This window comes from Giraffa tippelskirchi, chromosome 4, assembly GCF_054371585.1.
Source record: "Giraffa tippelskirchi isolate mGirTip1 chromosome 4, T2T-mGirTip1v1.2.pri, whole genome shotgun sequence".
NCBI lineage: Eukaryota > Metazoa > Chordata > Mammalia > Artiodactyla > Giraffidae > Giraffa > Giraffa tippelskirchi.
Window position 1 is genome coordinate 43,638,277 of NC_137278.1, and position 18,271 is coordinate 43,656,547.

An 18,271-nucleotide genomic window follows, 5' to 3' on the forward strand; every position below is an offset into this window, starting at 1 on the left:
CACTGTCAATACTAGTTTCATCACTTTGAGCAAGTTACTTAACTAAGGTTCAGTTTCTCAGTGTAAAAAGGAAATAATGGTGTTTATTTCTCCAGTTGTTTTGTGGATCAAATGAAGTTATAGAACATTGCCTGGCACACAAGAAAGTACTGTAAAATTCCTCTCCATTCACCTATGAAGAGACTAGGATTTTGTGATTAGCTTCAAACTTCAATGGCCTACAGAAGGGGGACAGGGAGAGAGTAGGCAACAGAACAGAGATTCAGGGAAACAGGACAGTTGTAGGTATTCTTGATGGTTAGAATGGATAAAGAATCTCAACAGCTTTTTGATTTTGACCAATGCCTCAATTCCTGCCTTTATTTTTGCTCTCATGGGTATAGGAATTGACCATCTCTTTTGCTTTATATTTCTGTTCTCTACTGCCTTCATTTGTAGACTCCACTCCCAACTTCCCTAACCAATAGCAAGACAGAATTTAGTCCTAGTTTCTCCTCCTAAAGTTACACACAGTTAAACACACCTGATATAAAAACACACACCTGGAGACTGACTTATAGAATGGCAGAGTGAGGACCTCAGTGAACTCACTCCCCCTCAAACAACGAAAATAAAAGCAAACAAACTATTTCAGAACTCTGGCATTTAATGAAAGGCGCAGAATGAACTATAAAATACAACAGGAACTACTGAAACTTGATGCCCTTGAGAAAAGCAGCAGCCCAGGCATCTGAGATGGAATATGGTCCAGAGAGCACGTAATTAATGAATATGCCAGTTCCAATCTTGTCTGTTGGCTGGGGGACCTGTGACCTTTATCCTTCTGAGTTCAAGTTCATCTCTTTTCCCTCCTAACTATCTGTGAGAATTAAATAATGTCATATGGTAACAACAACAAAACACTCATGAGTACTGTCATGAGTTATTTACCTTAAAAAACTTACTAAATCCAACATCTCTACCTTTCAGATGAAAGATATACTATTTGCAGTCAAACCATTTAGAAGCTTTAGACTTTGTTCTAAGACTGTGCTCTACCTTTCCATGAAGTTATTATCCATTAACATTTCTAAAAAAGAATGACAATAAGGCCACAATTGTAATCTGACATAAATCAAAGGGACAATATTGAAATTCTTCAGCAAAGTATTTCTCTGCCCTGGGTGTCAGTCTTTCTGGTACATTTCTCAAAAAGATGATTTCTATTCTTTCCTCTATATTAGAGTAAGCTGTCTATTACGACTAGCTGCTTTAGAGTATATCCTTTTTTCAAAGCGCCAATCCTACAATTATACTGCCTTTCTCCCTCTGATTTCAAAACAGCATTTAAAAAGCAAGTCTTAGCCCAGACAATCCAATCTATAACATACTATAAATTTATAGACTTCCAAATGTATATACAGTGTTGCAGTATAATGGATTTACTTATATCTTACTTTTATATCATCAAAATATTAATAGCTAACCATGACTTTTCTTAATTTGAAAACTTGAAAACAAGCAAACATTAATACATGTTTTAATAAGATTAAACTCCTACCTTAGGAGAAGTGGAGAGATCTCTTCCTGCAGAAACACCTGTGTTTTCATTTACTCCTCCTGTCTTTGGTGAGATGGCTGGTGGGGCTGGGGCTTTTCTTTTTACTCTCCTTTCAGTTTCCAGTTCTTGAACTGGACTTAGTAAATTGTTTGGAGGAGGAGTTGGTTTAGGTTCATAAAAAGGATTTGATCTAAATGAAGAGGAATTATTGTTAAATATCTTTATAAAAATAGTTTATTCCCAACTAAAATACTGTAATATCTTTATTTATAAAACTAGAACATACTGAAAATCAAAAGGAAAAACCCAAACCAATGATAACTTACAATTTGGAAATAGTCACAATTAATCTTTTGTTTTGTGAATCATTAACAATAAAATCTTCCCTTTTAAGAAGTATTTTAAAATCTTTAAAATACAAAGTCACACTCAGCTCCACTATATACAGACCCTTGGGAAAATGTTTGTAATTAGAGTAAATCCTATGTATTCTCCACATCCACAGAAAAGGAAATAAGATAAGGAAACATTTATTTATTTTTTAATGCTCCTCTCACCAAACCTTTTTAACCTTGCATTTCATCTCTTCCTCTGTGTTAAAATTCACTTATTAGGGACTATCCTTTAGAAGTTCATTCAGTGAAGCTCCTTTAATAGCAAATTCTCCCAGGCACTGAAAATGTCTTTATTTCAGTCTCATACTTAAAATTTTAGTTTAGCTGGGTAGTTTATTCCAGTTGTTAGTCAATTCACCTCAGTGCTTTGAAATAGTAGCCCACTGTTAGCTTAGTACTGCTCTTTTGTAATTTATCTCATTTCTGGTTGTTGTTAAGATCTCCTTATGTCTGGTCTTGAGCAATGTTAATACAACATGTCTAAGTGTGTATTTCTTTTAATTTATCTGGCTTCAGACTCCTTGAATTTTCCTGAGTCTGGAGACTCAAGTTTTTCAGTAGTTCTGAAAAATCATCAGCCATTATGCCTTTGATAGCCTCTTTGTTATTTTCTCTATTCTTTTCGCTAGAAAATCACATCAAATTATGTTGAATTACCTCTTTCCTACATATTTTTACAATTTTTTATATCTCCTGTGTTACATTCTGAATAACTCCTTCACATTCTTCACAAGATCCAATTAACCTTTTCTTGTTTCATTGTGTCTAATTTAATGTTCAATTCTCCATGCATTTTAATTTCATAAGCATATTTCTTTATATGGCTTGTGTATAATACCTTAGGTACAGAGATCTGAGTCATTAACCATTTATACATATTTATTTTATAGTCTCTATTTGATAAATCTATCATTTGAATTCCTTGCATTTATAATCCTGGTCTTGACTCTTCTCTTGGTAAACTATTTCCTTGTGTATTTTGTAATTCTAGATTGTGAGTTCAGGACTTATTGAGGAAATCCTGTGTAGTCTGAGCTGGGAGTGCCTCTGTTGGGAGTGTTTCATGCTTGCATTTGCCAAGTAGTTTAGGAGCTACTTTGTTTCTTATTTTCTTGGCTTGGGGAGTTCCTAGACTATCCTGCCAACATAACATCAAATCCACATGAGGGTAGGTTTATGCTTATAACTTCCTAGAGAAGTCTTCTTTTTTTCTCTACCTAGAGTTTAGGTCCAGAAAGAAAACCTTCCTTTCCTGTTAATTCTCTTTATGAGTAGATATTTATCCAGTTGAAAGAAGTGAAAAGAAAGTGAAAGTCGCTCAGTCATGTCTGACTTTTTGCGACTCCATGGACTGTAGGCCACCAGGCTCCTCTGTCTATGGAATTCTCCCGGCAAGAATATAGGAGTGGATTGCCATTTCCTTCTCCAGGAGATCTTCCCGACCCAGGGATTGAACACACTCTTGCATTTAAGGCAATTTCTTTACTATTTGGGGCTTCCCTGATAGCTCAGTTGGTAAAGAATTTGCCTGCAATGCAGGAGACCCTGGTTCGATTCCTGGGTTGGGAAGATCCACTGGCAAAGGGATAGGTTACCTACTCCAGTATTCTTGGGCTGGCTCAGCTGGTAAAGAAACCGCCTGTGATGCAGGAGACCTGGGTTCAATCGCTGGGTTGGAAAGATCCCCTGGAGAAGGTAAAGGCTACCCACTCCAGTATTCTGGCCTGGAGAATTCCATGGACTGTATAGTCCATGGAGTTGCAAAGAGTCAGACACGACTGAGTGACTTTCACATCCTTAACGATTTGAGCCACCAGGGAAGCTAGTTACTCATCCATAGACACAAGTATCTGGTATATATGATGATTATTCTTCCTATTCCTATTATAATACTGCTATTATAATAAAAGTAATAAACTTTTATTTTGGTTATTTTTATTAATTTGTTGCAATTTTTTTTTTTTTTGCAATACCACTCGGTTCCCTAGAGTTCAATATCTTGTATGCACAGTAACAATAGCATTTCTGAGTCTACAAAGCTAAGACCCAGACCACCCAAACATAATAAGTACACCAAGGGAATTCCATTTAGTTATATAAGGTCTGTACTGGTAATAGCCCTCTGTGTTCAGTTATGTACGTTCTTTTTAACTGCAACAGAAGAAGATTCATTCAGAACCAATAACCAAGTATCAACATCTCTGCCTAACAACAGTCTGCTCTCATGAGACACTGGGTACCAAGTAATCTAAACCAGAGAGGGGAAATAAACCATACTCCTTTGTCACTCTCACTCTGTACTACTTGCAACAGTTAGTGTCATGTGACTCCTTCCCATTGAGCTGGAGATACAGCCTCAGAATCTCTCTCACCTCTGCTCAGGCCTTATTTTTCAAACACTAAAAGTAGTTCAAAGGGAGGTAAAAATAAATGGGATTAAAAAATTTTTTTTTAACTCCTAAACTTAGAAGATGAAAAACATTCTCCCCTCTCCCCCTCAAAACTTACTCTTTGCTATCTGATGTTAAATGTTTCAGTACTGAAAAAACCCACTTCAATCTAACTGAAATAATTGAGTCATGTGAACTATTTGGGTGATATTTTTAAAAATTATTCCTGAATACATCTCTCTATAACAAATTTCCACAGAAGTCTGTAACATGGTAGCTGCTGCAATCATCATTATTAATTTGCTATATGATTAGTTTTAAGAAAAATTTTGAGGGTTTAAGGATCAGTTCAGTTCAGTCACTCAGTCATGTCAGATTCTTTGCGACCCCATGGACCGCAGCACTCCAAGCCCCCCTGTCTATCACCAACTCCCAGAGTTTATCCAAACTCATGTCCATTGAGTCGGTGATGCCATCCATCTCATCCTCTGTCATCCCCTTCCCCTCCTGCCTTCAATCATTTCCAACATAAGGGTCTTTTCAAATGAGTCAGTTCTTCGCATCATGTGGCCAAAGTGTCAGAGTTTCAGCTTCAACATCAGTCCTTCCAATGAACACCCAGGGCTGATCTCCTTTAGGATGGACTGGTTGGATCTCCTTGCAGTCCAAGGGACTCTCAAGAGTCTTCTCCAACACCACAGTTCAAAAGCATCAATTCTTCGGCATTCAGCTTTCTTTATAGTCCAACACTCACATCCATGCATGACTACTGGAAAAACCATAGCCTTGACTAGATGGACATTTGCTGACAAAGTAATGCCTCTGCTTTTTAATATGCTGTCCAGCTTGGTCATAACTTTTCTTCCAAGGAGTAAGAGTCTTTTAATTTCATGGCTGTAGTCACCATCTGCAGTGATTTTGGAGCCCCAAAATAAAGTCTGTCATTGTTTCCACTATTTCCCCATCTATTTGCCATGAAGTGATAGGACGAGATGCCGTGATCTTAAGTTTTCTGAATGCTGAGTTTTAAGCCAACTTTTCACTCTCTTCTTTCACTTTCATCAAGAAGATCTTTAGTTCTTCTTCACTCTCTGCCATAAGGGCGGTGTCACCTGCGTATCTGAGGCTACTGAAATTTCTGCAGGCAATCTTGTTTCCAGCCTGTGCTTCCCCCAGTCCAACGTTTCTCATGATGTACTCTGCATATAAGTTAAATAAGCAGGGTGACAATATACAGCCTTGACGTACTCCTTTCCTTATTTGGAACCAGTCTGTTGTTCCATGTCCAGTTCTAACTGTTGCTTCCTGACCTGTATACAGATTTCTCAAGAGGCAGGTCAGGTGGTCTGGTATTCCCATCTCTCTAAGGATTTTCCAGTTTGTTGTGATCCACACAGTAAAAGGCTTTGGCATAGTAAATAAAGTAGAAATAGATGTTTTTCTGGAACTCTCTGGCTTTTTCAATGATCCAACGGATGTTGGCAATTTGATCTCTGTTTCCTCTGCCTTTTCTAAAAACAGCTTGAAAATCTAGAAGTTCACAGTTCACATACTGTTGAAGCCTGCCTTGGAGAATTCTGAGCATTACTTTACTAGCATGTGAGATGAGTGCAATTGTGCAGTAGTTTGGGCATTCTTTGGCATTGCCTTTCTTTGGGATTGGAATGAAAACTGACCTTTTCCAGTACTGTGGCCACTGCTGAGTTTGCCAAACTTGCTGGCATATTGAATGCAGCACTTTCACGGCATCATCTTTTAGGATTTGAAATACCTCAACAGGAATTCCATCACCTCCTCTAGCTTTGTTCGTAGTGATGCTTCCTAAGGCCCACTTGACTTCACATCCCAGGATGTCTGACTCTAGGTGAGTGATCACACCATCATGATTATCTGGGTCGTGAAGATCTTTTTTGTATAGTTCTTCTGTGTATTCTTGCCACCTCTTTTTAATATCTTCTGGTTCTGTTAGGTCCCTACATTTCTCTCCTTTATTGAGCCCATCTTTGCATGAAGTGTTCCCTTGGTATCTCTAATTTTCTTGAAGAGATCTCTAGTCTTTCCCATTCTATTTTTTTTTCCTCTATTTCTTTGCACTGATCACTGAGGAAGGCTTTCTTATCTCTCCCTGCTATTCTTTGGAACTCTGCATTCAAATGGGTATATCTTTTCTTTTCTCCTTTGCCTTTCACCTCTCTTCTATTCACAGCTATTTGTAAGGCCTCCTCAGACAACCATTTTGTCTTTTTGCATTTCTTTTCCTTGGGGATGGTCTTGATCCCTGTCTCCTGTACAATGTCATGAACCTCCGTCCATAGTTCATCAAACACTCTTGTCTATCAGATCTTGCCCCTTAAATCTATTTCTCACTTCCACTATAATCGTAAGGGATTTGATTTAGGTCATACCTGAATGGTCTAGTGGTTTCCCCTACTTTCTTCAATTTAAGTCTGAATTTGGCAATAAGAAGTTCATGATCTGAGCCACAGTCAGCTCCAGGTCTTGTTTTTGCTGACTGTGTAGAGCTTCTCCATCTTTGGCTGCAAAGGATATAATCAATCTGATTTCTGGACCGACTATCTCGGAGAAGGCAATGGCAACCCACTCCAGTACTCTTGCCTGGAAAATCTCATGGATGGAGGAGCCTGGTAGGCTGCAGTCCATGGGGTCGCAAAGAGTTGGACACGGCTTAGCGACTTCACTTTCACTTTTCACTTTCATGCATTGGAGAAGGAAATGGCAACCCACTCCAGTGTTCTTGCCTGGAGAATCCCAGGGATGGAGGAGCCTGGTAGGCTGCTGTCTATGGGGTCGCACAGAGTCGGACACAACTGAAGTGACTTAGACATAGCAGCAGCAGCACCACTGACCATCTGGTGATGTCCATGTGTAGAGTCTTCTCTTGTGTTGTTGGAAGAGGCTGTTTGCTATGACCAGTGCGTTCTCTTGGCAAACTCTATTACCCTTTGCCCTGCTTCATTCTGTACTCCAAGGCCAAATTTGCCTGTGACACCAGGTGTCTCTTGACTTCCTACTTTTCCATTCCAGTCTTGTATAATGAAAAGGACAACTTTTTGGGGTGTTAGTTCTAAAAAGTCTTGTAGGTCTTCATAGAACTGTTCAACTTCAGCTTCTTCAGCATTACTAGTCAGGGCATAGACTTGGATTACCGTGATACTGAATGGTTTGCCTTGGAAACAAACAGAGATCATTCTGTCGTTTTTGAGATTGCATCCAAGTCCTGCATTTCGAACTCTTTTGTTGACTACAATGGCTACTCCATTTCTTCTAAGAGATTCTTGCCCACAGTAGTAGATGTATAGTGGTCATCTGAGTTAAATTTACCCATTCCAGTCCATTTTAGTTCGCTGATTCCTAAAATGTCAACATTCACTCTTGCCATCTCCTGTTTGACCACTTCCAATTTGCCTTGATTCATGGACCTAACATTCCAGGTTCCTATGCACTAGTGCTCTTTACAGCATCAGACCTTGCTTCTATCACCAGTCACATCCACAACTGAGTGTTATTTTTGCTTTGGCTCCATCTCTTCATTCTTTCTCGATTTATTTCTCCACTGATCTCCAGTAGTATACATTGCAAAAGGATTTGTACTTAACAGGAGAAAATGAAAAAATTCCTTAAGACAGGCAAGTTTTCAGTATGTTTTATATAACTGAATTTACAATACTAAGTTGCATTCAACTTTAATTTAACTTATTTAGTAACTATTACAAAGATATCTAGAACTATCTTTTTTCTTCATGTCTCTCTGCCTCTCTCTAACCACTGGAATATTGGTATACTTTGTATTTACACAAATGTTTTTTTGCATTAATAAATATTATCATGTAATTCTTATTCTTTAGTTTATCAATATGGTAGATTGATTTTCAAATACTGCAACAGCCTGGTGTTCCTGAGATAAACTTTACCTATTCATGGTGTATCATTCATTTTGTTGAATTATATTTTACAATATTTTGTTAAGGAACATTCATGAGGGATATTGTTCTGTAGTTTTATTTTTTTGTTTGTGTCCTGTTGTTGTCTTGTTTTGGTATCAAGGTAATATTAATTTCATAAAGGAGTTGGAAAGTGTCCCCTCATCTATTTTCCGAAAGAGATTGTGCAGAATTGGTGATTATTATTCTTTAAAGTTTCATAGAATTCTCCAATGAAAAGAAAGCCTGGAAATTTCTTTTTGGAGAGCTTTAAAATTATAAATTGAATTTAAAAATCATTTTTAGAGCTATTGAGCTTACATATTTCATATTGGCTGAGTTATAGTTTTCTTTCTTGAGAAAGTGGCCCATTTCATTGAAGTTGTCAAATTTATGTGTGTAAAGTTTCTTTCGTGGTATTCTCGTTATCTTTCTGTGTCTGCAGGGTCTGTAGTGATATCCCTGGTTGCATTTCTGGTATTGGTAATTTGTATCCTCTCTTTTTTCTTTGTCGGTTATGCTACAAGTTATGCTATGATCAATTTTATCAATCTTTTCAAAGAACTATTGCATTGTGACATTGATTTTTTTTCTCTGTTGCTTTTCTGTTTTCAGTTGCATTGATTTCTCCTCTTTATTTCCTTTCTTCTGCTTGCTTTGTGTATTTGCTCTTCTTTTTCTAGGTTCTTGATGGGGCTGCAAAGAGCCGGACACAACTGAGCACACACAAATTTTTCCCTCCTTTGTAATGACAGTTCAGTTCAGTTCAGTCGCTCGGTTGTTTCTGACTCTTTGCAATCCCATGAATTGCAGCACACCAGGCCTCCCTGTCCATCACCAACTCCCGGAGCTCACCCAAACCCATGTCCATCGAGTCATTGATGCCATCCAACCATCTCATCCTCTGTCGTCCCCTTCTCCACCTGCCCCCAATCCTACCCAGCATTAGGGTCTTTTCCAATGAGTCAACCCTTCGCATGAGATGGCCAAAGTATTGGAGTTTCAGCTTCAACATCAGTCCTTCCAATGAACACCAGGATTGATCTCCTTTAGGATGGATTGATTGCATCTCCCTGCAGTCCAAGGGACTCTCAAGAGTCTTCTCCAACACCACAGTTCAAAAGCATCAATTCTTCGGCTCTCAGCTTTCTTCACCGTCCAACTCTCACATCCATACATGACCACTGGAAAAACCATAGCCTTGACCAGACGGACTTTTGTTGGCAAAGTAATGTCTCTGCTTTTAAATATGCTATCTAGGTTGGCCATAACCTTACTTCCAAGGAGGAAGCGTCTTTTAATTTCATGGCTGCAATCACCATCAGCAGTGATTCTGGAGCCCCCCAAAATAAAGTCTGACACTGTTTCCACTGTTTCCCCATCTATTTCCCATGAAGTGATGGGACCGGATGCCATGATCTTAGTTTTCTGAACATTGAGCTTTAAGCCAACTTTTTCACTCTCCTCTTTCACTTTCATCAAGAGGCTCATTAGTTCCTCTTCACTTTCTGCCATAAGGGTGGTGTCTTCTGCATATCTGAGGTTATCGATATTTCTCCCAGGAATCTTGATTCCAGCTTGTGTTTCTTCCAGTTCAGCTTTTCTCATGATGTACTCTGCATATAAGTTAAATAAGCAGGGTGACAATATACAGCCTTGACGTACTCCTTTTGTAATGACAAGAATTATATAATTTCTAATAAGTCCATTTAAAAATACTTGAAAAGCATTTTCAGTAAGGAAAAATTATTAAAGGAATTAGCATCATTTCCACATTCTGTTAATCAACTATGATCTGAATCATCTATTTCAAGGCATCTCACATCACTATGAATAAACAATTATTTTTATTCTTGTACTGTTCAAAAGTAATACATTAGTAGTATCATTAATTCATTGTGAATTAAAAACTCAGTTATATTAAGTGGAAAATTGGACAGAGTAACTTTAAATGACTTTATTCATTTTTTTTAAAAAATAAGAAGTAGTATAGAAAGAAAAACTAAAGATTAGAAACAGGGTTAGCAAACACAGTGAAGAAAGTGTGGAGTGAAACTTATACTCTTTTCCTCTCACTTTGAAAGTTTATATTTCTTTGGGAAAACAATTCAAATGTATTAAAATAAGTGTGTGGTTTTTCTGATTAAACTTCAGTGACAACTTCCCTTGAGAAATCGATGTGCATCCACATCAATGATTTTATGCTGGACCTCAAAAGTTCATCTCATAAATGCTTCGAAAAATATTATTGCTCTATCACTTCTCAGTTTTCCTACATAACTGCAAGGGCTGAACTAACCCCCAACATGAGAAAACCATACTGTTGATAAGTTTAAAGGACAAGTGCTTAAAGCACTGAAGGATGCATACATTCTCTTGGAGCTGACAGATATGCTGAATTTCTGTAGGCTGTTTCACACATCACAGAACTCAGCACTGTTTATCTGTGATAGTTTTATGTCAGAGGACACAGGAAGAGTTTGGTAATGGAAGATGAGTCATATAGGCATCTTGATGAAAAGTCATAAGTTTACTATGGAAGTAAGAACAACTTCTGGAAGATTTTTGCCACTTAAGTTGGACCTACAAACTTCTGGAGACAAAGATGAGAAATATCAGGTAAATAATTAACACGGAGTTCTTCCTGGACATTATTAGCTGACGAGCAACCTTCAAGACTTATGGACAATGTTCCTACAAAAAAGCTGAGTGTTTGTACGCTCCCCTGGTAACCTCAGATGATTGAGCAATTCAGAACATTCTTTATTCATGGGAAACTTGTAAAGGCTGTGACTTTCATGTGGAAAAAGAATGGTCAAAAGGAAACACCTAGTCCTTCTGATTTTAGTTTTTATTAAGGTATTTTAAAAGTTTAAGCAAACATTAGATGTCTCTTTAATTTGTTAATAGGAGAGAGCAGGGTGTGTGTATGTTGTGTAATATTCATGCATCTTGGAGTGACTGAATGCTTGTCTTTAAAGTTTGCATTTACATTCAAATACTCTAGGTGTGTGGCTATTACTCAGCACCTACACCACCCATGAGAAATTTTATTTTGATCACACACTAGCTATTTCAAAGAAAACAAATACAACAACTTCAGCAAGAGTAGAGCCAACTTTTTCAACTCCTGTGTAGTTATTAATTAGTATTCAGATCTCAACCTGGGTTTTGAATCAGATGATCATGACATAATTCCTGTTCTTTTAGGAGGTTAGAACTATTTTTTAGTTTTATCAAAACCTAGCTATGCCCATGGAAGCGTGTAGCACATGTGAGTGTCATTACCCATATGCTGTAAAATGAGCAAAGGTTGAGAAATGCAGTTCCAGGGCAACAGAAAACAAGTCAACTACCCTTTTCTTTCAAACAAGTCTTTCAAATATTTAAACTTGGTTATTATAGTTCCCTTAAACCACTTCTTTACTAAGTCAAACAGTCCCTATGTCCTCAGTCACTGCTCATTTGATGTGGTTTCTGGACATTTTAATGACTCTGTTCACTCTACTCTGTTAATGCTTTGAATCATCAATGCCCCTTGTAAAGTGCAGCACCTAGAAGCAAAGTAATGCTCAAAATGGGAGTTGACCAGTGTACAGGAGAGGGATGACATTTCTTACTGCACACAAAGCAACTGCTCCCAATTTTGTACATCAAAGGAGCCTTATTATTCCCCTCTCAACCCATATATCCCGTATTTTGAAAAAACTTCCTACTACACTGCATTTTGAAAGAAATAACTATTTTTCTTAAGGTCTAAATAACGTCAGTACAATGAAATTCAGTATTTCCAAGGAAAACAAAGACCCATATAGCCTCACTATAAGCAAACATATAATTATTATTTAGCTTTTAAAAAACGTAAAATGTTCTGTAGATCTCCCCTGTTTCACATCAATTATTTTCATCAAACAAACCTAAAGCCCAAGAAATCTAGGCTAGGAATCACTCATGTGACAGAGTATTTCTGTTAATAAAGTTAAGTATTGCTGTGGGTTTTTTTTTTTAACAGCTTTATTTAGGTATAATTGATATACAGTAAATGGTACATATTTTAAAAGTATAACTTGATGAGCCTTTTACATAATGCACATAAGCGTGAAACCATCAGCACGATCAAGACTACAAACATTTCCAATTCTTCCAAAGTTTCCTTGCATTCCTTTTAATCCATCAATCCCTCCCTCCACCTCCAGTCTCAGGCAACTATGGGTCTACTTTCTCTCATTACAGATTGTTTGTATTTTCTAGTTTTAAATAAAGGATATCATATAGTATATGCTCTGTTTTGGTCTGACTTCTTTCACTGAGCATAATAACTTTCAAACTAATCCATGCCCTTACATGTATCAATAGTTTGTTCTTTATTACTGAGTAGTATTCCACTGTTATGGATATACTACAATTTGCTTATTTATTTGACTATTGGTGGACATTGGGGTTATTACCATATCTTGCTATTATGATAAATAAAGCTGTTAAAATATTCATGTACATGACTTTTTGTGGACATACGCTTTGATTTCTTTTGGTTAAATACCTAGGAATGGGATGATTAGGTCAGTAGGAATATGTTTAACTTTTTCAAAAACTGGCAAATTTTTTTCTAAAATAGCTGCATTTAGAACTTTGAGAGTTCTGAGAGCACCAGTGGTTCCATGTCCCTGACAGTATCTGGTATAGTAAAGTCTTTTAAATTTGAGCAATTCAGGTTGGTGTGTGTTGGTATCTTATATGGTTTTAATTTGCATTTCCTTGATGACTAAGATGTTGAACAACTTTTTATGTACACATTGGTTATTCTTGTATCTTCTGTGAAATGTCTGTTCAAATCTTTCTCTCTTTAAAAAAGACAGTCTGTCTTATCATTGAGCTAGCATTCTTTACATATACTTGATAGAAGTCTTAACTGACAGGTATTTTACAAAGAAGTCTGGCCACACTGTGGCATGTCTTTTTATCTTCACAAGTTTTTTTTTTTTTTTTTTTTTTAAGAGTTCTAGGACTTTTAATTTGTCCCAAAATTGCTGAAGCAAAAATCATGATAAAACATTCTGCTTTCCTTTACAACCCCCAATGCAAAAAAAAAAAAAAAATCCTCCGTAGGAAAAAAAATGGTTTTATACATGGGAAGAAACTTAAACAGCAAAAGATTGAACTTTAAATAAGTTTGAATTATAACTTTTTTCCTTTGACTTTTTTTTTTTTTGCATTCTATTCAAGAAATTTTTGCCTATTTCATTTTTCTCCTATGTTTTCTTCTGAAAGTTCCCATGTTTCAGTTTTCACTTTTAGGTGTATGATCTATTTTTAGTAAAATTTCATATCTGTTGTGAGGTTAGGACTGCAGTTCTTTTCTGGAGGGGTTGGGGGATATAGACCTTTAATTGTTTGAGCACCATTTGTTGTAAAGATTATCCTTGCCTGACTTCCTGTGCTACTTTTGTCAAAAAACAATTGGCAATATATGTATGGGTCTAGTTATAGATCTATTTATATTCTCTTTCATTTAACTATATGTTTACTTTTAAGCCAATACCAGAATGTCTTGGTTGATGAGTATTGAAACTGGGTAGTGTAAGTCCTCCAACTTTATTATCTTACAAAATTCTTTTGGCTATTCTAGGTCCATCATATTTCTGTACATATTTTAGAATTAGCGCTATCAATTATTACAAAAAATACACAAAAATTTTGATTGGGATAGCACTGAATCTATAGATCAATTTGAATCCATGGCTATAACATTTCTCTCCAATTATTTGTCTCAGCAATGTTTTATTGTTTTCAGCATACAGGTATTGCATTGAACATTTTCATCCAAATTTATCCCTGAGTTTTGGTTTATTTTTTTGGATGCTTTTGTATATGGTATTTTAGAATTTTCTACTTCAGATTGTTAATTGTTACTATTGAGAAATACATCTGAATTTATAAATTGATCTTGTATCCTTTACCTTGCTAAATTTACTTTTTAGTTATAGTAGACTTTGTAGAGGTTCCTTATAATTTTCTACATAAATGATTATATCATCTGTGAAAAAAAGTTAGTACTGTATATCTTCAAATAACATGTATAAAAAGCTTAAAACAGTATTCAATTTCCTCATGCTCAGCCCTTGTGTGACTACTGTCACTTATTTCTACCCCTATCCAAAACCCAGAATATACTATTATTTATACTTTAAATGATCAATTATCTTTTAGAGAGATTTTTAAAAATAAGATGTATTTTATATATATTCTATTTGCCATTTCCTGTGCTGATCATCCCTTTGTGTAGATCCAAATTTCCAAATACTGTCATTGTTCTCCTGCCTGAAGGATTTCTTTGTAACATTTTTTGCAAAGCAATTCTGATAATCATGAATTCTCTCAGGTTTTGCATGTCTGGAAATGTCCATTATTTTGACTTTTTTTTTTTTCCTGGAAATAAAAATTTGTTTTGGCAGGTTTTTTCCTTTCTCCTGGACTATGTCTCAGAGGGTAAAAGCGTCTGCTTGCAATGTGGGAGACCCAGGTTCGATCCTTGGGTCGGGAAGATTCCCTGGAGAAGGAAATAGCAACCCACTCCAGTACTCTTGCCTGGAAAATTCCATGGATGGAGGAACCTTGTAGGTTACAGTCCATGGGGTCGCAAAGAGTTGGACACGACTGAGTGACTTTACTTACTTTCTTTCAGTAGTTATATATTACCCCTAACTTGAATTGCTTTTGTTAAGAAGCCTGGGTATAGTTTTCTTCCTAATTCTTGTGGTTCATCAAGCTGCTTAGACCTGTAGATTTACATGTTTATAATTTCTAAAACTTTTGGTCATTATTTACTCAAACATTTTTTTCTGTTTCCCTCATCTTCTTTCCTCTCCTGTGGGAACTTCAGCTACACTTATGTTAGGCTAAGTGAAGTTGCCCACTGATCCTCTGTTCACTTTTTTTCCCTTTATGTTTTAATCTGGACAGTTTCTATTGCTAAGTATTTAGGGTCACTAATACTTCCTTCCTTGGTATGGACCTAACAAAAGCAGAAGATATTAAGAAGAGGTGGCAAGAATACACAGAAGAACTGTACAAAAAAGATCTTCATGACCCAGATAATCACGATGGTGTGATCACTCACCTAGAGCCAGACATCCTGGAATGTGAAGTCAAGTGGGCCTTAGAAAGCATCACTGCCAATAAAGCTAGTGGAGGTGATGGAATTCCAGTTGAGCTATTTCAAATCCTCAAAGGTGATGCTGTGAAAGTGCTGCACTCGATATGCCAGCAAATTTGGAAAACTCAGCAGTGGCCACAGGACTGGAAAAGGTCAGTTTTCGTTCCAATCCCAAAGAAAGGCAATGCCAAAGAATGCTCAAACTACCACACAATTGCACTCATCTCACATGCTAGTAAAGTAATGCTCAAAATTCTCCAAGCCAGGTTCAGCAATATGTGAACCGTGAACTTGCAGATGTTCAAGCTGGTTTTAGAAAAGGCAGAGGAACCAGAGATCAAATTGCCAATATCCGCTGGATCATCGAAAAAGCAAGAGAGTTCCAGAAAAACATCTATTTCTGCTTTATTGACTATGCCAAAGCCTTTGACTGTGTGGATCACAATAAACTGTGGAAAATTCTGAAAGAGATGGGAATACCAGACCATCTGACCTGTCTCTTGAGAAACCTGTATGCAGGTCAGGAAGCAACAGTTAGAACTGGACATGGAACAACAGACTGGTTCCAAACAGGAAAAGGAGTACATCAAGGCTGTATATTGTCACCCTGCTTATTTAACTTATATGCAGAGTACATCATGAGAAACGCTGGGCTAGAAGAAACACAAGCTGGAATCAAGATTGCTGGGAGAAATATCAATAACCTCAGATATGCAGATGACACCACCCTTATGGTAGAAAGTGAAGAAGAACTAAAGAGCCTCTTGATGAAAGTGAAAGAGGAGAGTGAAAAAGTTGGCTTAAAGCTCAACGTTCAGAAAACTAAGATCATGGCATCTGGTCCCATCACTGCATGGGAAATAGATGGGGAAACAGTGGAAACAGTGTCAGACTTTATTTTTGGGGGCTCCAGAATCACTGCTGATGGTGATTGCAGCCATGAAATTAAAAGACGCTTCCTCCTTGGAAGTAAGGTTATGGCCAACCTAGATAGCATATTTAAAAGCAGAGACATTACTTTGCCAACAAAAGTCCGTCTGGTCAAGGCTATGGTTCTTCCAGTGGTCATGTATGGATGTGAGAGTTGGACGATGAAGAAAGCTGAGTGCCGAAGAATTGATGCTTTTGAACTGTGGTGTTGGAGAAGACTATTGAGAGTCCCTTGGACTGCAAGGAGATCCAATCAATCCATCCTAAAGGAGGTCAATCCTGGGTGTTCATTGGAAGGTCTGATGTTGAGGCTGAAACTCCAATACTTTGGCCACCTCTCTCATGCGAAGGGTTGACTCATTGGAAAAGACCCTAATGCTGGGTGGGATTGGGGGCTGGAGGAGAAAGGGGCGACAGAGGATGAGATGGTTGGATGGTATCACCAACTCGATGGACATGGATTTGGGTAGACTCCGGGAGTTGGTCATGGACAGAGAGGCCTGGTGTGTTGCAATTCATGGGGTCGCAAAGAGTCAGACACGACTGAGCGACTGAACTGAACTTAACTGAACTGAATACTTCCTTCTGCAGTATCTAACATGGGATTAATTCTACCCAGTGGATTTTTCATCAGATTTTGTGTATTTCATCTTTATAAATTGAATTTGAATTTTTGTATTCCATGCTCATGATTTCTTCCACCTTCTTGAATATCTGGAGTATATTTATATAATAGTTAAACTACCACATTTGTCTATTAATTTCATCATCTGAACAATTTCTGCATCCATATTTAAGGACTGAGTTTCCTCCTCATTAGTAATCAGAACTTCCTGCTTCTTTACATGCCTGATCAATTTTTGATTGGCCGTCAGACATCGTGAATTTTGTCTTGGATGCTGAATTTTTTGATATTCTTTTTAATATATTATTTTTGGGCTCTGTGTGGGATGCAATTATGTGAAATTATTCTGATTCTTTTGAGATTTGCTTTTAATCTTTGTTGGGAAAGCCTACAACAGCCTTTAGTCAAGGGTTAATTTGGTCCCACTACTGGGACAATACTTTTCTGTGGACTCAACTCGATATCCCATGTGTTAGGATGTCTTTTCTCTCTGGCTGGTGGAAATCCAAACTACTCTTGATCCTGAGTGAACACCAGGGATTGTTCTGTCTAATTCTTTGTTCTCAGTAACTTTCTCGTATGTATGCTCTGATTGTGAAGTGCAAGTCGCTCAGTCATGTCTGACTCTTTGTGACCCCATGGACTGTAGCCCAACAGGCTCCTCTGTCCATGGAATTCTCCAGGCCAGAATACTGCAGTGGGTAGCCATCCCCTTCTCCAGGGGATCTTCCCAACCCAAGGATCAAACTGGGGTCTCCTGCATTGCAGGCAGATTTTTTACTGTCTGAGCCACCAGGGAAGCATTATACTCTGATTAGTACTCAGTTAAAGACTCAAGAGAAACTTTTCTACAGATCTCTGAAACTCTTTATGAGTAGCCTTCTCCTCTCTGATACTCTGTCCACAAATTCTAGCCATCTCAGTACCTTCAAGTCCAAACTCTGCCTCCTCAGCACAGGGAGATTCTGGAGTGTTTGGGTTCTCTCTCCCTGAACTGCACTTGGAAATACTCTATTAATAAAGCTTGGACAACTGTATGGTTCACATTCCCTGTTTCTGTTCTCTCAGGTGTCCTGTGCAATTTTATGTCCAAAAACTGTTGTTTTATACATTTTATTCAGTTTTTTAGTTGTATAAGACAAGAAGCTATAAATACTCCATGCTACTCCATTATTGCTAAAAGTTTTATTGCTGCTTTGCAAAGATACTCAGGGCCACAGTGTGCAGCTACATGGGTTACAGTGTACAATTCCAGAATACAATGTGAATGCACCTTCCTATTCCTAATCTGGATTTG

The 18,271-nt window shown here is 37.5% G+C and overlaps 1 protein-coding gene across 50 annotated transcripts in view; it reads right to left on the reverse strand.

Annotated features, from left to right (window-relative positions):
• EHBP1 (EH domain binding protein 1) overlaps positions 1–18,271 on the reverse strand; it is a 392,290-nt gene that overhangs the window by 172,578 nt on the left and 201,441 nt on the right. For all 50 annotated transcript variants that reach the window (XR_014081759.1, XR_014081760.1, XR_014081758.1 and 47 more), the window contains one exon: positions 1,541–1,730. Coding sequence is in view for 47 of the 50 variants with exons in the window: in XM_081588433.1 (XP_081444559.1) it covers positions 1,541–1,730 (190 nt within the window). In the remaining 3 variants the exon portion in view is untranslated. The remainder of the gene's footprint in view (positions 1–1,540; positions 1,731–18,271) is intronic.